Here is a 25,112-nt window from a genome sequence, read left to right on the forward strand (position 1 = left end):
TTTATTTCATAAATATCCCAGGCACCAAAGGCCGAATCAGCACAAAGAATATAAAAATGTTTTTCATGTTTGCTACACCCTTGAAGGTTGTGTGCAAAGTGGTTGCCGGGCGGGGAAAGTGTAGGTGGGCCTAAAAAAGGATTTCTCCATTACAGCTCCCATAAGGAGGTCTGAGAAATTCAGCAGACAAAACAAATGAACAAACTGGCAACAAATGTGCCAATCATAAGGGACCAGCCTCCTGTGCGTAAGGTTACTTAGTATCTTGAAATTCCCATAGAATACCACTGGGGCATGTTGTTACTGGGAGTGGGGGCATGTTAGTGGGGTGTAGTGAAAGACCGTGCACAGCAGGATCTCAAGGTTGGGAGACAGATGCCAGTGTGTGAAGTGGCTGCACTAGGGGCACAATCCCTGCTTTACACATCCAAAGGCGAAGCTTAGAAGGGACCAGGATTGGTGAACACAGGACAAAGGGTGATGGGAGGCCGCTAGCAATACGTCTGACCACTGGCAATAGCCTGGGGTAGAACTTCAACTCATGGATCTTTTGCTCACCACGCCCCCTCAGTTTGAACTCAGCCATATGCACATCAGTCTTGACCCTGTTCCCGGTGGGAACAGTCCAGTCCGAACTGCCAGGCTGGGTCCTCCCTGAACCAGAACACAAGCAACCACCGGTTTTGCTCTAGTTCTGGGCTCATCCATCTGATGCAGCCTGGTTCCAGTTACACTGAGCACAGGACCCACATACGGGCACACACATGCCACTTTGGGTGGTAAATGAAAAACATAAACGTCAGTGGGACGGTTCTTGCACAGGTCTAACCACTGGCAGTAGCTCGAGGTAGCATTGCAACCCATCATTCGTTTGCTCACCATGCCACCTCAGTTTGGACACAGCCATATGCGGGACGCAAACGAGTGTTGTCTCTGTCTCAGTGAGAACAGTTCAGTCTGAACTGCCAGGCCAGGTCCTCCCTGAACTAGAACACAAGCATCCCAGGAGCAGTGTGGCATGTCTACTGACTAACATATGCTTTTAGCAATCAATATGCCAGGCCTACTGCCTTTATCATAACTTTTCATTATAAACAGCCATCACCATAACCAACTGAAGCCTACTGTACCGAACGTAAGCTTACATAAGGCAACCATCTAGCAAACAGTCATAAAGGTACAAATGTAATCAAAATTCAGTTGGCAAAGCAAGATACTGTCTCTCCTAAGAGCACCTCAGACGACACTTGTACCATAGACCTTCTATTCCCATAGTATGTTTGGATAGACCAACAACAGCAAAACTCTTGCCTACTATGTTAATCTGTAAAATTCTATGTAACAAAGTTCCCGCACACAGGCTTTTAGAGCAGTGTAATAATCCATCCTTAAAAGCCTACGGTCTTTACAGGTGTTGTCATAACATTTCCTGATAAACAGATGAAATCTATGAAAGCCGGGATTACTGCTCCCAATGAACCAATGAAGCCTTTAGCGCTGGCTTTACATTTCACCCAACACCGGCCAATTCAAGTACACGTAACCCGGAAAACACCATGCATATAGCTATAAAATGACATATATGTATAAAACACAGCATGTAAAAATAACATACAACCCCTGCCCCCCCCAATTAACAGGGCCTAAAATGAATCATCACAGTAAAAAGCCACAGGGTTTGTCAGAATTGTAGGCCAAAGCCCAAACCGTTGCGTACTATACTAAACTGTGATATTACATGTAACAAAATACATGTCTCTAACCTGTAACATGATGTGACAACAACAAACTGCTTAAAGCTGACTGGCTTTAGCAAATGCTGTTCGCAATTAATAAACCACAACAACTGGCTTTGCCATCACTGGATCTACGGCATCGGACATCATGTTTCCAGTGCACCAAACAGGCAAACAGCTTTTCACCATAACAAACTCAGGCCTAAAGGTTTCAGTGTAAGCCAATTCACAAAGCCGCCAGTTGTCTAAGCCAGTGGTTCCCAACCTTTTGACTTCGGTAGACCCCCACTTTATGTTTACTGGAACACGGGGACCCCCACTGAATCATTATTGGAATCCAGGGACTCCCCACTAAGTCATTAGGGACTCTCGACTGAATCACTACCGTAACCCAGGGTTTCCCCACTAAGTCATTAGGGAACTCCCCCCCACCCCCACTGAATCATTACTGGAACCCAGGGACCCCCCGACTGAGTCATTAGAGGACCCCCCCCTCTGAATCATTACTGGAACCCGATCTAAACACCGTCGATGATTTGAACCACAAAACAATACACACAAAAAAAAAACAACAAGCGTTTGTCAAATAAAATTAATAGGAAGGTTGGAGCTTTTCTAAATATAATTCAACCCACACATCATCCATACTGTTTTCTGTTTGATGCACCCGACCTGCTCCCACAAATCAATCCAAGAATTTTCATTTCATTTTTTACCTCCAATGTAAAATTCCTTGACATTTATAGTATGTTTTAAAATTTTCAATTGAACATATAGCCACTTTATTTCTATACACTTCACTAATCACACTTTGCGGCGCCCCAGGGGTCCCTGAACCACAGGTTAGGAACCACAGGTCTAAACAAAATACTCTCTCTCCTAAACATTCTAACAAGTACTCTCCAGGGGTGTGGAAATTCATAACATATCTACTTGTCCATGGAACAGGTTACATCATAAATCTACTTTCTCGCAAAAAAAAAAAAAAAAAATCCACTTCTCCCTTTGGTGCCATGTAGTGTGGCAACAAATTATGGTAGCGATCTCATTGCAATTTCATCGGCTGCTCCGATCATGCCAAGGCTTATAGTACTGTAGGGTTGAATAATGGCTATTTGCTTATTCTGCCAACTTTCAGCAGATCCACATACTGGGGCTGGAGGAAGCGGTAAGCAATAGTTCCAGGGTTGGAAAGGCCTTTGGATTCTGTGCAAACCTACTAACTTGCATGTTTTGGGGTTTTTCACCAGTTTAACTCTAATCTTTACCAATACTGAGAAAGGTGGGAAATTTACTCCCGACAAGGGTAGAAGTAAAACGGCTTCCAGGGTTTGGAAAAAGTGGTTGGAGGGAAAGTGAACTTGTAGCCTCTCAACAGATTTTTGCGAAAACAAATCCACACATGCATATTTCCTCATGCTAAAATGCAGTTTACAAATATTTACTAGGAGTACAATTTCCTGGCCTACTTTTGAAATTCTTCTGAATGTATGAAAGCCGCAAATCTGTACTAATACAGGGACATATACCACGGTTGCACTTTTGTGATTTTATTTAAAAATTGTGCCCCTAATTGGTTGTTTTTATTAAAATTCCATGTCTCTATTTAGCGTCTGTCTTCACTGTAAGGAGCATATTGGCACATAAGGTACTTTTGTTCAGTTCCAGGAACTACAAAAAGCAAAATGCTGACCACCAATGTTAGATCTACTGGCTTTGCCAATGCTTGTTTATTTTCATGTTGCCCATAATCTTTCTGAAAATGGTTACCCTTGTTTTTCCATAATGAATATTTGTTGAACTACTAGCAGCATCAAAACATTTTAGTAAAATGAATCTTCAAAGAAGTGGTACCCAAAATTTCACAGTAGTTTATCAAAACGTTTTATCCTAGTTGCGTTTTTTGTGAACATTCTATTTTGACTCGTCAAGCTTGCTTTCGAGCTCCTACAAATATTTGCATCGAACTAGCCAGTATTCTGGAAACACAATATGAAGCCTCATATTGTTAAACTTGGCAAATGTGTGCACACATTTTTATACTGGAACCACTAACAGTGGTGCAGTGCGAGCTAACAATATTTTCTTAGTGCTCACCTTAATAACAAAGGCTCTGCATTAAAGAACCATAAATACAAGCTTTAACAGCATTAAAATACGGAAATAAATATTACCTTAACCGCAGAAAATGCCCTTCTCTGATCCATAATGTGGTACTGTAAACTGCCAGCCAAAGCTGGAGGGGAGAGGGCCTACTTGTCCCAAACGTGGTGTACTTGACCCCAAACAATATGTCCTGGGCATCGGGCTACAGGAATTCCACACCCCTGTTTCTCACAGAGGAAACCTTCTATGTCCTCTGTTTGTAACATGTGATAACTAACACCGAAAACCTTGTCTACCACAGTAACCTGTGAGATTCCATGTAACAAAGGACCTATCTGAAGATTTAACATAGAATAACAACAAACCACGCTCAAGTGCCTACTGACATTAACATGTGTGTCTTACAATAAATGCATGTGGCCTAGTACCTTTCATCATACCATTTCATGATAAAGAGATCAGGCTTAAAGCCATGGTCATTGGTTTTCACTATAACCAACTCAGTCCTGCTGTACAGAGCATAAACGTTGCTACAATTGAAAAGGTGCAATACAATCACTCATTTTAGTGGAAGTATACACATTTGGCCCAACTAAATCCTGTGCTCAGGGTAACTAACATGTGACTGGAGTCTAAGCACCTCTTGCAGTAGGACTCTGAGAGCTCTTTGTTTGATGATCATAGATGATCAGGGGACAGTTGCACTATCAGGCCACACCTAAAAATCCATGTAGATTAATGAGGCCCTGGGGATCCCATACTGCCTTCGAACACAAACCTGCATGCCGATGTCCAAAGTTATTAATGGAGGGGATGGTGCTGGGACTGCAATACATCCTACCTGTGGTACTAACTTATCTACGACACTTTAACAGCATTACAATGTCATGCGTGTGCCCCTGACGTTCACGTTCTAATATCCATGCTGCTGTTGGCATAGACATCTGCATAAGTAAACAACATATTCTCAAGCGCATGGTAGAGAAGCATTTTTCTGTAGAGGCACAAAACGTCACCCAATCAAACCATACTCCTGGTGCCAATATGTGGGTAGAGTCAGAGCTTCTGCCGGTAATTCTCCTGAAAGCTCTGTTTTAAGTTGACCCGATTAGGTCAGGCGACAGCTATCATGTCAAGCCACACCTAAAAATGGCTGCACAAAGTAAGGTTGGAAGATGAAATTAACAGAGAGACACAGGATAAAACCTGTGCAAGAGACTATAAAGATCCATTAAATCCCTACTTTAAAAGTCTTTGTACTTAAGTCACAGCCTTACACAGTTTTCAAAGGGAGGTATGAAGCATACAGACTACAACGGCAGGAGACAGTTTAATTTATATGGCAACAGGATGCCTGCTAATGAGAATAACTGTCATCAAAAACAAAGTACAGGGCGAATGCTTAAATTAATCTCAGCCATTGGCAATCGCTCAGTGCCGTATGTATCCCTGAGAGATTGCCAATTGCTAATTTTAGATGAAGGTTTCCATCCATCACCTTGCTCTGATGCCCTAACTGGGATGGGTATGCCCAGACTTGGGTCTGGGGCTCACTGTACATGGGAACCAAGAAGAAATACCTGGCTGATGAGCCCTCATCAGGGTGAAAGAAGTCCTAGGTTCTGGTAGGACATGACCTGGCATTTACGGTTGGACTATTCCCATTCGAGCAGGGTCAAGACTGTTTCGGGTATGGTTGAGTCCAAACCTAGGACGCATGGTGCCAAAAAACAAAAGATTGGGTTGTGGCTCTGAGCAATTGCCATTGGCTGAGATTAATTCAAGCACTCAATCATCACCTTGTTTTTCTTGCTAGTGACCCTGTCCAGTTGAAGTTGTTTGCACCTGAGTGTTCTTATAATGCTCAACTGCTTTCATCAATTTGTTTCCCAGCAAACCTTGGAGTCGGTGCTGTGCCTTTGAGTTCTGACAACAAATTGCATGAGGCCCACTGATTCCACTCCAAAGATCGAGGGGCAATTTGACTACGCACCAGCTACTGTTTCTCCCTCTTTCCCATCAATACAAAAACTAATATGACAGTATGACACTGAACTTAAGATCACCAAGGAGTATGTTTGGCTAACAAGAAATATCTACTGCAACAGGAAGTGGGAGGGAGGAAAAGAATTTAGAACAAAAGACCAACCTGTGACTATAAGCCCCCAGTGGGTTCTCAAACTCTGCTAGTGCAAAGCCTGTGTCCCAGGTGGAGATTAAAGAAATATTTTGAAAAATCACATACAGCCTTTAGAGAGGATCATGGTTCATGGATAAGGGCTGCTGATGTTCTCCACACAAAAAAGAATTCTTCTGGGAAAAGGAAGTCCACCTAATGATTTACCTCTCCGTGGAAGGCAGAATGTTGTGGGCTAGCTGTGTGCTGTTCAGCATTGTATTGATCACATAACTGTGTTTGAAAAAAAGGGAATATTATTGACCGAATGATGGGACCAGCTAACAATGCCTGTTTTTTGACCTACAAGAGGCCCTCTTTCTGTTTCTAGTACTCAAGGCCCGATTCACAAAGGTAAACTTAAACCAAAAGTCTAAGTTTATGACTGTCGGTATTCCCAAAGGTAAGTTATGAGTAGCATCTTTATGTCCACACTCGGGCGGAATTTCCACACTCGGGGTGTAATCTCAGTACTCAGGGCGGATCTCTGCCCCAAGTGTGGAGATTCCACCATGGGTACAGACAGATATTCTGCACCGAGTGTGGACGTAAAGATACCTTACCTTTGTGAATACCGAAAAGTAGTAAAGTTAGACTTTTGGTCCGCAGCCTTCTTTTGTCATTTGTTTTGCACTTTTGAGCTGGAATATTGCTTGTCCTGAGGGCAAATTAGGCAATAGTCACCTCTAGACATATTTGAGCCAGTACAAAGTCCTCTGTATGCAGGACCTCTCCTTGTTTGGTACAGTTGATAAATACTGACAAAGCCAACAGGTTTGGGTTTATCTGCTATCACACGCAACATTAAAAAGTTCAACAGTGGCTGGCTACCTTCAACTACCTAAGTTAGTAAAACTTCAGGGGCCAAGTATCAAGGTTTAGTGCTTTGAGATTGGGATGTTGTATCTTATCTTGGAGATGAGTGAGAAGATTTGCAGTTAGAGGTAGTTTCAAATGGGGATGTACAGACATCTCGACTCCGCTCAGGTGGGTGCTATGAGGATGCGTCTCAGTCGCTTGCCTCATTTTCCTTACCACAATGTATCTATAGTGGATCCACTGTGGACTGTGGGGGGTGTACCTGGGAGAAAAGCTTCAGCATTTTACATTCTGTCATGTTGCAAACGGATCGATCATCGGGCCCCCCATCATCAGAAGTACTGTTGAAGTACCTGAATGTTAAGCCGCCACTTGTGAGTTTGTTGCAATACCCTCTGGCAGCAAGCCTGTGAAGTTGTTGCCCTCCCCGGGGTGGTGTTCCATGTAGACAAAGACTTCATGACAAATGCCCAGTGCCACGTTGTCTGTGCCAACTTGAACAGTTCAAGTGAGGATGCGTTCTCGTTTCAGAATTTAAAACACTGTGGTTGTGCTGTCTCTACGATCAGGCAGTATTTTGCTGTGGATCAGTTTGGAAAATAATTCGAGCACTACCGGAACTGCCACGAATTCTAACCAATTAACGTGCTTTCTCACTTGCTGCGGAGAGCAATGCCGCTGAACATTAAAGTGGCCCATCCCGGAAGGGAGGAGCCTGTGTTGATGGTGGCTCGCAGTTAGTGGTTGAGAAATGTCCCCACCACTGCAGATTGGTCTAAACTCTGGGGTCTTCCGACACTAGATCCTGAGACTCCCCAGTTGCTTGTGACCGGTGTCTGGTGAAACATTCCTAAAGTGGGTGCAGTGAGCATTGAGGGCGACTGAAAAACAAGACACCATGATTGGTCACAATGGTTTGATTGCCCTCACAGTGAGAGGAGTTGACTTCTGGTCAAGGGGAAGCAGCCCTTGAAGGGCCATCACTCTCTTATTGGTGTTGGCTTTGCTTGGTAGTATATTCAGTATTGCTCCCAAGAAATAAATGTAACCTGCGGAACATGGAGACTGCTTGCTGAGTGTGAATGAGGCATTGCTGCCGACTGCTGATCTTTGCCACTGAGTGGTGAGACTACAGGAGGACATGAACGGACGCGCCAAAGATCTGCAGCAACCAGTGCCAAGCATTTGGGGCAGCTGTGACAACGAAGGGAAGTACTTTGAATTGGTAAGATTTGCCAAGTACTACGGAACCTGTGGTGCCAGTGATGGGCCAGATACGTGGGAATGTGAACGTCCACATCTTTGAGATGGTAATTTTGAAGTGCTCTGAGATTAATGTACCAATTGAGCAGCCAGAAGTATGTTGGCATTAAAGGTCCATTCTTTTAAAGGGTAGGACAAGACTAGACGTCCTTTGCCCGCTGACATGGGGGAACCAGTTCAGTTGTCTCTTTTTGATACATTGCCTCACTATCTCTTGTAGCAACACCTGGTGATCCTGGCTGATGATGTGCTGATGTGGCAGTATATTGGGAGGTGTAGTATGGAACTCCAGATGCTAAGCGTGGGCCACAATGGGCATCACCAACATGTCTGTCTGTCTCTTCCTGGTGGGGAAAAAATAACCCTCTGTCTCCACCAAAAGGTGTTGTGCGGACAGATCAGTGGAAGGTGGTTCACTTGGGGTCGTCGAACCCTATTTGGGGTACGTCTGTATTGTAGGAAAATGACACTGCTGGCATGGTTATCCCCTAACTTTTTGCCTTTTGTTGATACTAGTTATGATTGAAAGTGTGCTGGGACCCTGCTAACCAGGCCCCTGCACCAGTGTTCTTTCCCTAAACTGTACCTTTGTCTGCACAATTGGCACAGCCCTCGCACACAGATAAGTCCCTTGTAAAAGGTACCCCTGGTACCAAGGGCCCTGTAGCCAAGGAAGGTCTCTAAGGGCTGCAGCATCTATTATGCCATCCTGGGCCCCCTCACTCAGCACATGCACACTGCCTCACAGCTTGTGTGTGCTGGTGGGGAGAAAAAGACTAAGTCGACATGGCACCCCCCTGAGAGTACAATGCCTGTGGCATAGGTAAGTCACCTCTCTAGAAGGCCTTACAGCCCTAACGCAGGGTCCACTATACCAGAGGTGAGGGCATAGATGCATGAGCACTATACCCCTACAGTGTCTAAGCCAATTCTTAAACATTGTAAGTACAGTAAAGAGTATATGGTCTGGGAGTTTGTCAAACACAAATTCCACAGTTCCATAATGGCTACACTGAATACCGGGAAGTTTGGTATCAAACTTCTCAGCACAATAAATCCATACTGATGCCAGTGTGGGATTTATAATGAAATGCACACAGAGGGCATCTTAGAGATGCCCCAGGCATGCCAGACCAACTGCTAGCGCTAGGCTGACCAGTTTCTGCCAGCCTGCCACATCCAGATGGGTTTCTGGCTACATGGGGTGAGTGCCTTTGTGCACTCTGTGACCAGGAACAAAGCCTGTCCTGGGTGGAGGTGCTTCTCACCTCCTCCTACAGGAACTGTAACACCTGGTGGTGAGCCTCAAAGGCTCAAGCCTGGTGTTACAATGCCCCAGGGCACTCCAGATAGTGCAGATGCCCGCCCCCTGGACACAGACCCCACTTTTGGTGGCAAGTCCAGAGGAGATAATGAGAAAAAGAAGGAGGAGTCACCCTCCAGCCAGCACATCCCCTAAGGAATCCTGAGCTGAGGTGACCCCTTCCTTAGAAAATCCTTCATGTTGCTTTGGAGGACTTCCCCAATAGGATTAGGGATGTGCCCCCTCACAAAGGGAGGAAGCACAAGGAGGGTGTATTCACCCTCAGGGACAGTAGCCTTTGGCTACTGCCCTCCAGCCCTGTACACACCCCTACATTTAGTATTTGGGGGTGAACCTGAACCCAGGAAAACAGATTTCTTGATGACCTAAAGAAAAAGAAGGACTGCTGACCTGAAAGCCCTGCAGAGACGACAGAGACAACAACTGACTTGACCCCAGCCCTACAGGCTGGTCTCCAGACTCAAAGAACCTGCAACAGCGATTCATCCAGCTGGACCAGTGACCTTTGCCGACTCAGAGGACTGCCCTGTAATCCAAAGAATCAAGAAACTCCTGTGGACAGCGGCTCTGTCTAAACAACAAAGAAGAAACCATCTTTAAAGGGACTCCAGCTTCACTCCTGAAGCGCGAGTCCCCAACCCTCTGCACCCGAGGTGGCTCATGTACAGAGAAAGCAACACTGCAGCGAGGACCCCCATGAGACTCCCAATAGGTGGACACCCCGAGATGACCTGTCTGCACCCCCACGGGGACGCCTGCAGCGAGAATCCAGAGGATCCCCCTGACCGCATCCGCCCGATAAAGAACCTGACACCTGGAATAAGCACTGCTCCCGCAGCCCACAGGCCAGAGAGGAACCAAATACTGGTGCAGGAGTGAACAGCAGGCAGTCCTCATTGTTGCCCAGTTTGTGGCTGGCCTGAGAAGCCCCCCTGTGCCATCCTGCATGCATTGCCAGAGTGATCCCCGGGTCCTTCCATTGATTTCTATTCAAAACCCGACACCTACTTTGCACACTGCACCCAGCCACCCCTGTGTCTGTCAGGGTGTATTTTGTGTGCCTGTTTGGGACCCCCCCAGTGCTCTACAAAACCCCCCTGGTCTTCTCCTTGAGGACGCAGGTACTTACCTGCTAGCAGATTGGAACCAGAGCACCCCTAGTCTCCTAAGGCGCCTATGTTATTTGGGTCCTACTTTGACCTCTGCACCTGACCGGCCCTGTGTTGCTGGGTGTTTGGGGGTGACTTGAACCCCAAACAGTCGGCTGCCTATGCTCAGAAGACTGAACTTGTAAGCGCTTTACTTACTTGCTAAACTAACTTGTACTTATCTCCCCCAGGAACTGTTGAATTTTGCAGTGTCCACTTTTAAAATAGCTTATTGCAATGTTTGCCAAAACTGTGTACATTACTGTTTTAATTGAAAGTTACATACTTACCTGTGTGAAGTACCTTACAATGTATGTACTTACCTAAATTCTGAATCTTGTGGTTCTAAAATAAATTAGGAAAATAATATTTTTCTATATAAAAACCTATTGGCGTGGAGTAAGTCTTTGAGTGTGTGTTCCTCATTTATTGCCTGTGTGTGTACAACTAATGCTTAACACTACCCTCTGATAAGCCTACTGCTCAACCACACTACCACAAGATTATTTCATTTTGCCACTATCAACCTCTAAGGGGAACCCGTGGACTCCGTGCATACCATCTCTCAGTTTGAGATAGTATATACAGAGCCAGCTTCCTACATGTATTTTTCACATTTGTTGCCAGGGTATCCTCCTACGGTGCATGCTTTGCTGCTCTGACCTACATGAAACTGCTGCTGCAGAAGCACAGCTGCCTCTGTCCTCTGGCTACTGGCTGCCTTTGCTGTCACAAAAAACATGTTTTGGGCTACTGCTGTAGCGCCCCCAAGGCCTTCACTCTGCTGGTGTCCTCGTTTATCTTTTCTGGCTTTGCATCAACTTACGAGCCGAAGAGCTGCTTTCTGTTGATTGGCTGGCCGATGAGCTGCCGTCACACTTGGTCCTGAATCCAGACACCCTGGACCGTGCATCTCTCAGCAGACGGACACTTGTGTTTGTCGCACATGAGATGGAATCAGCAGCACTCCAGGCACGTTTGATATTCAAACTGGAAACTGTTTCCTCCCTGAACAGTTTTCTTCCATCTCTTTCACCGGGCCTCTGGGAGGTGCTTAAACTCCCTCATTTCCACCCATGGGTGTTGATCCTACCTAGTGAGTGAACCATCGGAACTGGTAGTGCTTTGTTAGATGGTACCTGCCACTGCCACAATCTTCCCTCGGGCGTCAGTGTTTTTACGCATGCTCCCTGTAACCTGAGCAAATGTCTTCCCATTGCCACTATTTTCCCTCGGGTGTCAGTGTTTTTACGCATGCTCCCTGTAACCAGAGTGAATGTCTTCCCATTGCCACAATTTTCCCTCGGGCATCAGTGTTTTTACGCATGCTCCCTGTAACCTGAGTGAATGTCCTCTCATTGCCACAATTTTCCCTCGGGCATCAGTGTTTTTACGCATGCTCCCTGTAACCTGAGTGAATGTCCTCTCATTGCCACAATTTTCCCTCGGGCATCAGTGTTTTTACGCATGCTCCCTGTAACCTGAGTGAATGTCTTATGTGCTGTATGTACAACTAGGGAGTTTGGCACATGCATGGGCTCGGATGTAAAATGGATCCTGCAGGGCTGCCCTATCATCCTTCTGTACACAGGGTTTGACTGCACATGATTTCTCCAGGTCTTTAAAGTTTTCAGAGGAACTCATCAGCAGACGTTTGAACGCAGGTGAGTACTGCATGGACCGCTCTATTCTGAGTGGGTCTCAATGAGGAAATCATCTCATTCCTTCATATGGAAGTTAAGCTTACGATGGTCACTGCTCCTTGAATGATGGTAGAATATGCTCCTCCATCAATTGGTAGAGAAGGTTTAGCAGGGGGGCTCCAAAGATGAATTGTCATATCTACGGCTGATGTTATACAAGGGATAAGGTCCCCCTGCTGTACATTACAGGAATACAAAAAGTCACTGAAGAGTTTCTTTATAAGGTTATGGAACTCTCTGTTGACTTGCAATATCCTCATCACATATTCATCACATATAATACATGGTCACACAATCGTAATTCCCACAAACCACTAAAAAAACTTGGCATGCAACTATTTTATATAAAAGATCAAACATGTTTACAAACATGAAGAATAAAAATAAAACCTCTAAAGCAAAATGTAACATAAAAAATCTATTAGATATTTGTTGCAAACAGATAGTAGAAATAGTTCAATAGATGTCAGTATTTTGTAAATAAAAAAGCACGCACTATCTCGGAATGTGTAGGAACATGCAGAAGGATTCTAGGTCTCCTCTATCGAAGGAGTGAAACAATGAACATGCTCTCTCTGCGTGCCACGTTAAGCTAAAGACTGGAGCAGAAGATAGAAAAGCAATGTGCTGTGCTCGTTGCTTTAAACAGCTGCTTCAACTATGCTCTGTGACCTAACCTGCCTTTCACCTCAGCTTCGGGCTCTGGCAGCAGACATTGTGACGTTAGAACTCTACTGGAATAACTTATAATAGTTGTGTTCTGAGGTCTTTTCTTTATAATCGGCGACTGGGTGCTCCACAAGTCCATGACTAAAAAGCAATCCAATTCTGGCGTCAATAGAGGAGTTAGACACAGGCATTATAGATATGCGAAGGGTCATCTGCATCACGAGTGAGCATGGACTGATCATGAAGGTTTGGCTGACCTTCCACGGGTTCTTAATCCGAGTTTGTGGCCACAGAACGAGCAGGAGACGGGGAACGCGAAGAGGGTGGAGCGGGGGTTCCTTTGGCTTCCAAAGTTGAAATGGACCAAGTTCTTCAGAACTAACTCTTTCAAACGTGTGGTGCCTTTTTTTTTTTGACGATCTTGCTCGGATGGAGAAGAACGAGCTACGGTGCAGCCTGTGACAGGGCAATATAAAAACCTTCTCTGCCCTACATTTGGTTGAACCCATATGTCTTCAGTAGGGTGCAGGTGTACTGATTAAGAGAGTATTCGTATTCCGAGACCTGTTGGGTACGCTCTCGGTGCCGAGACTGGAAGTCTCAGCGTCAGGGCTCAGAGTCTCACACCTCCATTGCTGAACTCCCTTTTGTGGCCAAACTGTCGTGGGGTGAGTGGGTTGAGCTTACTGTCGAGGTTTCTTCTCGGTCGGCAGGGGGCTTACGTCATGACTGGTCAGTGATGTCGCTGGCCATGCTGCCGAGGCTTCAATCCAGCCTAGCCAAGAACCACGCATCGACGATTAGACTAACGCATTTTAGTGCTGGTGTTTGCATTACCACACTTAGAAGCGTGAGCTTTGGTCTCCCTAAACTCATCGCCTCTGTGGTTTAATTAATAACTAGCTGGCCAACAGCACTCTTTTTGGTGCCCGCTGTGCCACAAGCGGGGGCATTAACTATTGCCCAGCAGTTCAGTGGAGCAAGCTGCTGGGCTCCAACTGAGGGGACCACTTGGTGGCTTTCCTTCAGCGTGGCTCGTGGTTATGGACACAATCTGAAGGCGGCGGCGTCTGTTATTGAGGGCCCCGGGCCTGTCCCCGTGACTACATAGCACCTGACTGGTCCCAATGTGCACCAGAGCTGACAATGAGCAGCGCATGGCAGTGATGTGTTTCCTGCTCGTCCATCAGAGGTCACGCTCACAAGCGGAAAGCTCTGAGATTGGCCCACCTCGCATTCAACTTCAGCATCAAGTTTACGTTTCTCATACTCGAAAATGTGAGTTACAACCATACTCCGATTTATTTGTGCTTATTTGTTTAACCTTCGGCTTTGGAACGTCCATTATCCTTTTTACTTTATCTTGAACATAGGTCATGCAGCTTAAAAAGTATGCAAGCCTTGTTACGCTGCTCGATTTCCCAGTGCAGGGGTTGAAGCTGATATACGAGACCGACAATCTTACACCTTTTTGTAATGTAAGCATTCAGCCTGCGGACAGTGATTTACACACACCTTACTGCTGCAGAGCCGTCTCCCCCCCAGCTAAAATGTTTACTCTTGAAATCATTGCTTTCAGGTGCCTGGCAATCACTTACCTTGGCCCTCTTCACGGTGGTCGTCGTTACTGCAACAGTTATAAACATTTTCAAAGGCAAAACATTCAGGTTTTAGTTGAAATAAAAATAGTCTGTGCTCCCTGGAACAGGTAAGTTTCTTATTCACCTGCAGAATCACTCAACGTAGCCTACACCCAGGAGAACTGGTTGGAACAGTGGCGAATAGTGACCACTGTAATATAGTGCTAAGAGGCCGCAGTTAGCGTTTGAAAGCACTATGAATATGCACACTGTAATCTGCTTCAGTGGTACCCCCGCTTAAGCGAGTGGCTCACAGGGCCCTTGGGTGGAAGAAACTATCTTACGTTGAGGTATGTCCCGGTGGATTGTGGGTTTCAGGGGAAGGATCACGAGTCACCTTGAAACTTTATTAAAAAAACAACTTACAAAGTCCATGCTCAACACTAGAGGACAATACAGCACATAATTTGTGATCTACAGCAGCACGTCCTGCAAAAACAGGCAAAGCTAGATGGAGGTTTACAGGTTTGAAATCAATAACATGATAAAAAATCCACTGCAAAGTTTACATTAAAGTTTTAATGGAAGAAACATTTTTCCTGTCTGTTTATATGAGGAGCAGAGTGATAGAAGGTGGATGCTCGTTTTGATCACAATAATATTTTCCAAACAATCTCCAGAGGCTCCTCCCATCACCAATTGGCAAAAGCCATAGTTTAAATCCTAATCAGGGCGGTCTTGTGTGAGAAGGAAGGCGAGTCCCAGGCTAAGGCTTGCCCGGATCTTTTCATGTGCGAGATACATGCACCCCCAGAAGCCAACATAATGGTTTCCAGATTGGACTTTTGAATCCCTTCATAACACTTGGACTTAACTCTGGGTCCATCCTCCATCTGTAATGTCTGCAGAGAGCTAACTACCCAGGAGACCGAGATGGTAGGAAAGGGTTGTATGTCTTTATACCATGGAAATGCCCTCCCTGTAGAGAGGTTCTTGCTGTGTGGCCCAAAAACAGCCCAACAAGGGTTAGCCCAGAAGAGTTTCCAAAAAAGTAGAAGTAAAGGTTTGATATTACTTTCCAGGAGAGGTCTTGGTATTTGTAGAAGGAGCCTGCAAGCCTAACACACGGGTTAGTTATGGCCAAATGGAAGTGGTTTGTCTCAGTGGTTAATCTGAAAACAGTAAGTTCCAGGGCCCTCGTCAGGAGGACACGTCAGCGTGCACCGTCCACTGATCCTGCCACACTGCTGATCACAGTACTAACAGAGCCACTAACCACCACCACCTGCCAGTGAGATAATCCATAGTATGGGGGCCCCCAAAGCTAGAAGAATGGCTTGGGTAGGAAGTATTAGTGAATGTTAATGTATGTTAAAGTAATAAACAGCTGTTGTTTAGTTCATACCCACACTTGGCAGACAGCGCCACATTGTGGCAGACTGTAACAATCACTGGTGCTAAGAATTAGCTGCTGGTTCTGAGCACCGGAAAACACTGGTTCAAATTAAGCTCTTGTACTACTGCAGCACTCCAAAGAAGCAGCATTAACAAGCCTCAGTGCAAGACACCGCCTACTTATTGCACCTACGAAAGGCTTGTCAGGCCTACACTTCAATGCCAGCGCAGTTAGCCCGTTACTGCTTACATACAGAATAGATAGCACCAATCCTTTTTCAAAATACTGGTATTAAAAGCCTTTATGGAAAACCCTAGGGCTTCGCCCGTCCTCTCGTGGGGTCTGAGCAGTGTTCATACCTGGCTTACGAGGCCACCATTCGCTGCATTACACTTTCATGGACTGTGGCCTTCCTCGTGGCAATCATTTCCATTTGGACATTCAGTGAACAACAAGCTCCAGCAGTACAAGAAACTTTTATTCAAGTGCAGAAAGTTCAGGTCACCCGTAGGAAAAAGAAAACCCTGTTTTCTGCCAAAGGTTTTCTCTCAATGTCATATCAGTCAAATAATTGACTCAGTCATTTTCTACAATCTCAATCACTCACAGAGCTTTAAACACTCTAGATATCAGAAGATCTCTTGAGTATTGCAATGACATAGTCAAACTCTGTCGAAAGAACAATAACTTTTTGTACTTTTAAGTATGCCCAGATTAGGAAAACCTATTTCTTAATCTGATTTCTTAATCTGCCATTGCTAGATGAATAGTGAAGTGAATGCAAGTCTGTTGTGCTAAACAAATCATACAGGGTGTGCTCTTCAAAGGCTCATTCCATTAACAGAAAGGGAGCCATTGTGGCTTTCCTTGTCCACATATTACTTGTAGACATACACAAGCCTACAACATGGTCTACCATTCACAAGATACTACTGGATGGGTATTCATGCATGCCAAAAACCAAAACTAGACCAAACATTTCTTAAAACTTTGTTCCACACAATCCACGGAAGCCGATAAGCCGCTGCCTTCGGGAGGACATTTCTTCTCAGTCCATGGAAAAGCACATGCTACAAACTGAAAATGTTACTCAACTGTTGCATTCGGTTTCCAGCTTCTAATTCTACACTACAAGCTGCAAAAGGAGTTTACAGGTAACGTCTGCCATTTTTACACCTTTCACACACGGTACTACATCCTTAGATTTTAACCATATTTGTGTTTTTAAATGTGTGTTTATTGTATTCTATTCATCTTTTTATTTATTCTGAATACACTAAACTAAGAATTTCTACAACTCATTGAGTAAATCAACTGATCATTCCCCCTTCCAGTCCGATGAAACAGATTCCTCCCCTCAAGTACAGAGCAGTAAGAACCGTACTTGTTGCCAAGATGTTTTCTATAACAAAAATCGTGAGAGTGGCACTGCCCTGGGTATGTGCATTGCCCCGCTTCCTGGACATTATAACTTAAGGGGGTGGGAGCTAAGATTGAGTGATACCATTAAGATATCATTCACCACCCGGAGGCAAGACTCTACACAGCATTAGTGTACAAAGATAACACCAGGTGATAACCCCCAGATCGTACCAGGAGATACAGTTTTATGTTGTTTTTACAAGTTTAGGAGGCCTTCAGTAGAGGGGTCCATCGCCTTCGTTTCCCCAGGTGCTTCTGACTGAGCCTGGGCACAGTTAGTGTCAGGAGTGAACTCCTTTGGGTGAGGAGGCAGGAGTAAACCTCCTTTAGCTAGGCCTCTCAAGGGGCAGTCACGACAGCCACAGCAATTAGGTACATAAAAAAAAAAAAAAATCATGAATTTGTAGCAAAAAGAAGGGGCTATGTTTATTTGCCAATCCAGGGATAGCACCAGAAGACAGGAGTTATTTATCAGGAAAGACACAGGAATACAAATCCTCCTTTATCAACATCTTGTTACACGATCTGGACCAGACCATCTGAGGGCGCTACGCCTATCCCTGTACTGAGACTGATATTAAGTAAAGGCGGTCAGGGAGAGGCCAAGGGGAGACCAAAAGGTAGTACAAAGGGGGATATCACACACAAGACAGCGGAGGTCAGCAAAGACTCACATGTGCACATGGTTCCGTCAACTTCTCCATGAAGGGCTGTAGGCCAATGACCTTGTGGTACTCCACCAGGTTAGTCAGTGATGCGTGGACTCGGTCCTCTCCCGGGATTACGTAGCGTCCATTCGACTTCATCTCAATCATGTAGTGTCGGCAGCGGGTCTCACCCCTATGGATAAATATGAATTCTTGTTAGCAACGGCAGGCTTCAAGCATGGTCTGGAGCCTCCAAGGATGGCTCAAAGGTGATGCCTCTTCTAGGTTACAGGATGATATGGTCCCTACAGAGTTTTCTGGGGAGAATGTGGTTTGAAACATAGGCTGGTGAGAAACATCTCTTGACATCAGCTTGTACTGAATGCCATATTTGTTGGGAAGGACCCATTACATCACTGATGAACAGGAACGGACTTACTCGACACCATGATCATTGATAGATTGCAGTCTTAAAAAACAGGTGCTCTTGTAACGGTGTATAGCAGGTGGTGTCACCTGTATGCCATGTAGTGGTCTCACCGTTGATGCATCTACACTTAACCAGCGATGGGACATCGTCTCAACCACATGTTACGAGCTGACCTCTGCAGCTCACCAGTGATGGAAGGTCTACTCAATCACATGCTATGGGTCGATCTCTACAGCTCAACAGTGATGGGACGTGCTCTCACTGACATGCTACAGGTTGACCACTGCAACTCACCAGTGACGGGACGTCTACTCACCGACTTGCTACAGGTCGATCTCTGCAGCTCACTAGTGATGGGACATGCTCTCACTGACGTGCTACAGGTCGACCTCTGCTCTTACCCAGATGCTATAGGTTGATCTCTACAATTCACCATGATGGGAGGCGCTCTCACCTACATGATATAGGCTTTTACCCACATGCTATGGGCTGCAGCTCACCAATGAAGGGAGGCGCTCTCACCTACATGATATGGGGTGATTACTGCAGCTCACCAGTGATGTGAGGTCCTGTCACTCACATGCTATGGGTTGATGTCTGCAGCTGTCCATGGATGGGAGGAGATCTCACCTGCATGCTGTGGGTCGATCCCTGCATCTCACCAGTGATGGGAGGTCCTCTCACCTACATGCTAAGGGTAGATCTCTACAGCTCCCCAGTGATGGGAGGCCCTCTCACCTACATGCTAAGGGTAGATCTCTACAGCTCCCCATTGATGGGAGGTCCTCTCACCTACATTCTATAGGTCGATCTCTGCAGCTAACCAGTGATAGGAAGTTCTTTCACCTACATGATGTGGGTCGATCTCTACAGCTCCCCAGTGATGGAAGGTCCTCTCACCTACATAATATGGGTTGTTCTCTGCAGCTCACCAGTAATGGAAGGTGCTTTCACCTGCGTACTATGGGCTGATCTCAGCAGCTCACCAGAGATAGGAGGTTCCCTCACCTACATACTATTGGTTGATCTTTGCAGCTTACCAGTGAGGTGAGGTACTCTCACCTACATGCTAAGGCTCGATTTCTACAGCTCCCCAGTGATGGGCAGTCCTCTCACCTACATGATGTTGGTCGATCTCCACAGCTACCCAGTGAAGGGAGGTCCTCTCACCTACATGATGTGGGTCGATCTCTACAGCTACCCAGTGATGGGAGGTCTTTCACCTACATGATATGGGTTGTTCTCAGCAGCTCACCAGTAATGGAAAATGCTCTCACCCACGTACTATGGGTTGACCTCAGCAGCTCACCAGAGATGGGAGGTATTCTCACCTACAACCTAAGGGTCGATCTCTGCAGCTCACCAGTGATGGGAGGTCCTCTCACCTACATGATGTGGGTCGATCTCTACAGCCCCCCAGTGATGGAAGGTCCACTCACCTACACGATATGGGTTGTTCTTTGCAGCTCACCAGAGATGTGAGGACATCTCACCTATATACTATTGGTTGATCTTTGCAGCTCACCAGTACTATGGGAGAAGCTCTTACCTGTAGGATAAGGTGTATCCTTCTCTGGTTTGGCTCAGTCGGATAAGGAAACAGCCCAGTGACTTTTCCACCAGCATATTCTCAGCTTCTCTGTGGCATGAGAGCAAGAAAAAGAACAAAAGGCGTTGGGTTAGTGATGGGACCTCGAAATACAGGACTTCAGGATGTGCACTGTACAAACCTTCTCCTGTGTTTAACTTAAACTATAATGTTGCTCATGTATAATTGTAATCCCGGCCACCCAGAGAGTGCACATAACAACAGACTTGCCTCTTCGCTCACTATTGGCATAGTTGTCCGGGGGAAGGGTGACATGAATGTTTAAAAATTCATGTTTGAAAACTATCACTTTACAAAAAATAATCCTCAATGCACTGATGTAATCTGATGTATTTAGATGAAACGGTTTTGAAGAGACCTTATAGTATTGCTTCATGTTTGCTGCAAAATCTCTTTAAAAATAAAGATGTTCCGAACCTTAAGTGGTGCAGAGCACCCTAGTTATTTCCTTTCTTTAACTTCAATTAACCTTTAAATAATGCTTGCCCATTTATTTAACATTTAATTTAATGTTAGTGCTGAGTTGAGTAAATAGCCTTGATCAGGTGCTCGCAAATAAAGGTCAGGAGGGATGCATGTGGCCCCCGGCCCCTACAGTGAGTATAACTGTTGTATGGCAACCCCAAGCACCTCTGACAAAAAATCTAGGATTTATCTTTTGCTGGGGGTGGTTGCATCGCCCAGGCAAAGTAACGTGGATTACTATTGTGCCTCAGGGGTGGTGGGGTACTGAGAGCAGTCGTCTTCTACCTGGAGCTGCGGGACACTCTGCAGTCTACTGCGCAGTCGGAGCGGGTTAGCCCCGGGGGCACTCTGAGCACTGGCGGTGAGGTGGGGCAGGGTTAGCCAGCTCAGAGGTGGTGCACAACACCACTCCACCTCCACCCTGTCCTGGAGACACTGATGTCCAGGGTCTGAGGAGGACAATGCAGCATCAGGAGATTGCAGCCCTCCAACACCCAGTTAGGCAGAAGCGCATGACTCGGGGATCCGAGGAGCAGAATAGGACCAGTGCCATTGGTAAGCTGCCTGTGACAAAAGACCACTGTGGGTGACAGGAGCGTGGTGGACCCCTAGTGGCCTGCCCACTCTACGGGAGGAGTCCAACTGTGTTTAACACTCCTTCAGCTCCTGCTTCTGAAATGACACACGTGACAGGATAGCACCTCTCTGTACCTCACAAAACCACTAGGGAATTGTAAATATTAACAGTCTAGACAAACAAACCGCTGACCACCATTGCCTTTGGTTACATTAAAAGAAGAAAAATCAGGGAAAGAGTAAGTACACATTATGGTTTGCTTCTCTCCTACTCTTGGAGTGATTTGCCACACACTTTGGGCGCCCTACCTATGATCGCCTTTTCATTTATGGTAGACTCGACTGCTGAGAGTGTGCCCAGTACAGCCTGGTGGACTACAGCTAAAGGTACAGAAGCAAAGAAGGGCCTGCTAACGGTTCACACTAGGGTGCCTCTCCAGGCCTTTGGTTGTGTCTTACTGCTTGTCTGAACCCTTGAGGAGGCACCTTCTAGGCTCTCGCCCTCACCCGCCTATGGGCTGCTAGAGCCACCTATAAGCAACTCTTCTCTTCACAGATTCCAGTCTTCGCCTGAACTGCATCACACACAGATCATGTTATTGTGCTCCACATCAAACACTCCCATGGACCTCGGTCTACTCTTATAAAATAAAAATCTATGTTTAAAAACATCTGATGCTAAAAGAGCCTGGTGGGACTCCAAGTCCCAGGCTCCTCCTTGCTGCTGTCTGCTCCTCTACACCTGGGGCCACTTGCTGCTGATCGCGGGCGCTATTAAGCGCACCGCGCAACACCGCTGCGCAGGACGCGCCCGGGCAAAGCCCGGGCCAAGGGCGGGCCCGTCCGCGCCCGTCAGAGTCCGAAGGAGGCTGGGCTGGGCCCCTCCTCTGGGCCCTAAGGTACGCTACTAGTCTATTTAGTGCTGGGAAGCACTTTCAAAACTCCTTCTTGCATTGTTTTTGTAGCTTCAATCCTCAATGGGGAAGGCGAAAGGCAGCCCTGCATTGGGCTCTGCAAAATCCAAAATACTCAAAACTGATAAGGCCACGTTACCACATACTAACTGTGTTGCTAAGGAAATAGATGACTTGATTGAAGAAGTCAAACAGATCTTAAATAATGAGAGGGTCAGATGAAAGGAGCCGAAATCTGGTACCCTCATCCCGTTCTTGACTCCAAGTTCGCATACTGCCCCCAAATCGCAAACTGTTACTTTACCCCACCAGGTGTCAGCCCTTCAAGGCCCTACTAATATTGGTAGTTCTTCTTCTCCATCTGCACCTCATCTTGATCCTGAAGCACCAAACGACAATGTTACATACTCCACAATTCCTTGTTCTAACCGTTTTTCTTCTCTGGCCCCCCAAGTTCTGGAAAATCCTTTATTAATTTCCACGACTTTGTCACATACGGAGAGTGTTCCTTTACTAAATGACCTGCCAGCACTGGTGTTTAGCCTCAAGAGTGAAATAGGTGAGCTGAAATCCTTATTGCTCGAAATCACTACTCTTCTCAAAGGCAAATTTCTTCTCCCTATTGAAGAGCCCAAGCCAAACCCTACAACATCCAAATACCCATATGTAAAAATTGTTTTCTCAACAGAGCCCCTGCCACCGCCATTAAGCACAGCAGCCTTTTTGGAAGGGCAGCGTTCTCATAGCCAGAACATGTTCTCTTCTGAACGTAATATTCCTCTTCCTTCTAATGTCCCTCTTAAATGGGACACTACTAAAGCGTCCCGCCAAAATTTTAACCCAACTTAGAATAATTATATATATATGTGTAATGTTCCACCTTTGCCCCCCAATACACGAGAAGATAAAGCCTCACTAGCCAATAAGGCCTAGCATTGGCTAAGACACGTTAGAGGATGTGGCTCAGTCATCCGCGATGACATTTTATCTGCCGAACGAGCAAATGGTCTTCCTGGTTGTTGAGACCTTATAAAACTTAATTTCAAATACTCCCATCTGGTAACAGGTCTTCTAGATATGGAAGCACGCAATATAAATAGGAAGCCATCTGCTATTTTTCTCAGCGCCAGTCGCCCCACTGATAGCCATATGAAGCCGAACTTTCCCTCTAGAACAGCCAATTGGGTCTCGAGCCGTTCTTCAGACCATCAAGATTTCAGGCCATCAGGCCTCAAAAGGTGCACCATCTGACCTTGCCCCAATGACCAGCTCCGGTCCTACGTTTAGTGGCCAACCAGCATCCGATTTCAATCTCCAGGGGGCCACTTCCGACATTGATTGACTATACTTCACTAATTCCTGCGTCTCCACTCCTAGTTCAGACCGACGGGCTACAGGCTCTTCATTCTATCCACCTAGTCCAGGTGCCGTTTCCCCTTTGGGTTCACAACTTGTTAATACCAATAAATTTACAAATCCGCTTATGGAGAAGCTTACTGACAGCGACCTTCCAGACGACACTCTCGTGAAATCAAGCTGCTCTATTGCCCAGACACCAGCAAAACTTTTGTCCTGGAATGTGGCTGGCATCAATGGCAAACTCGCAGACAATGAGTGGGGGGCATTTGTTGAAAATTTTAATGTATGTATGTTCCAGGAACTATGGACCAAAAACTGCACATATACACAGGGGTTCAGTTCTTTTTTTAAACCGGCTATGCCGTCTTTAACAGGTAGGGCAGCAGGGGGCTTATATACTTGGGTAAAATCGACAGAGGTGGGAGGAATAAAGGAGATATATGTGGACTCCCATGACATTTTGGCTATTGCTATCCAGACAATCTCAGGCCCCCCTGTTCTCTGTATAAACATTTATAGCAGGCCGGGACCCTCTAACAATTGCTCTACTATTATTGAGCTATTAAACACTCTAATCTCAGATTTTCATCTTAAATATCATATTATAATAGCAGGAAGTTTTAATGTCCAACTTGAATTCAATTTAGACCTTATAGAGGTTATGCAGCCTGAAGATAGTGTGTGGAACATTCCTCCCCATTCCACCCAGCAAAACTCATACAAACCTAGCGTTAGGGCAATGCAGGTATTAGATCTTATGATATCACATGGTCTCCGTCTTGGCAATGGCCATTTTCCAGCTGACACCCCTGCAAGACCAATCTTTTTTAGGGTTCCTTATAGTAATAAACTAGATTACATTTTTTTTTATTTAAGAGTTTGGCACTACATACTAGATGTGGAAGTGGGCAATCCACACACTAGTGATCATGCCCCTCTACAGATCACGTACAAGAGACCTCTTTTAGCAGGAGCTGTATCTCTTTCTGCTTTACCTGCTGTTATGGAGTTGTCTAGCAATAGGCGCACAGTAAGATGGGACTCTTTTGAGAAATCGAACAAGCTCCGAGAAAAACTGTGTGCTTTAATTTCTTCTCACCAGTTATTTGACCATAGTCTTACTTTATCTCCAATCGAAGTTACGTCCCTCCATTTGGACCTCTTTACTACCCTGAAAGAGTTGTTTTCCAAACGTGCAAGGCCGCTGACTAACTCTTGTCCCCAACCTTGCTCCAAATGGTTTAACAAGAGGTGTAGAGAGGCTAAAAATACCCTGGTCAGTGTTTTAAGGAGAAAGGACAGACTAGGTATTATCAATGCTAGACGTAATTATGCTTTGATATGTAATAGGAGCAAACAAGAGCACGAAGAGGAGCTCTGGAGTGACCTATTTGAGGCAGCTAGGGCTCACGACTCCAAACGATTTTGGCTTTTGGTATCTTGCAGTGATCAGAACCGAGCCCCTTATTTGGAGTCCCATATTACCCCTGATGCCTGGCTTTCCCACTTTAAAGAACTGTATGGGTCTCCACTGGCCCTCGATGCCCCAGGTTTGGGACAGCTGACAACACCTCATTCGCCCGTGTCCTCTTTGCCTTTTTTTACACTGAACGAAACTGCGCAGGCCATCACTGCCCAAAAAGCAGCGAAGGCCCCTGGGTCGGATGGGATCCCTTCCGATATGTTTAAAGCGGACCAGAACACCTGGAGCCCGTATATCAATAGGCTCTCTAATGCCATTTTGACTACCAGATCCTACCCTGACTCATG

The 25,112-nt window shown here is 45.8% G+C and overlaps 1 protein-coding gene across 1 annotated transcript in view; it reads right to left on the minus strand.

Annotated features, from left to right (window-relative positions):
- Positions 1-25,112, minus strand: part of LOC138252353 (myosin-IIIb-like) — a 407,650-nt gene that overhangs the window by 27,686 nt on the left and 354,852 nt on the right. The window contains exons 26-27 of the mRNA XM_069205730.1: positions 19,969-20,058; positions 18,017-18,182 (exon numbers count right to left, since the gene is read on the minus strand). Coding sequence (XP_069061831.1) covers positions 18,017-18,182; positions 19,969-20,058 — 256 coding nt within the window. The remainder of the gene's footprint in view (positions 1-18,016; positions 18,183-19,968; positions 20,059-25,112) is intronic.

Source organism: Pleurodeles waltl, chromosome 1_2 (genome assembly GCF_031143425.1).
Source record: "Pleurodeles waltl isolate 20211129_DDA chromosome 1_2, aPleWal1.hap1.20221129, whole genome shotgun sequence".
NCBI lineage: Eukaryota > Metazoa > Chordata > Amphibia > Caudata > Salamandridae > Pleurodeles > Pleurodeles waltl.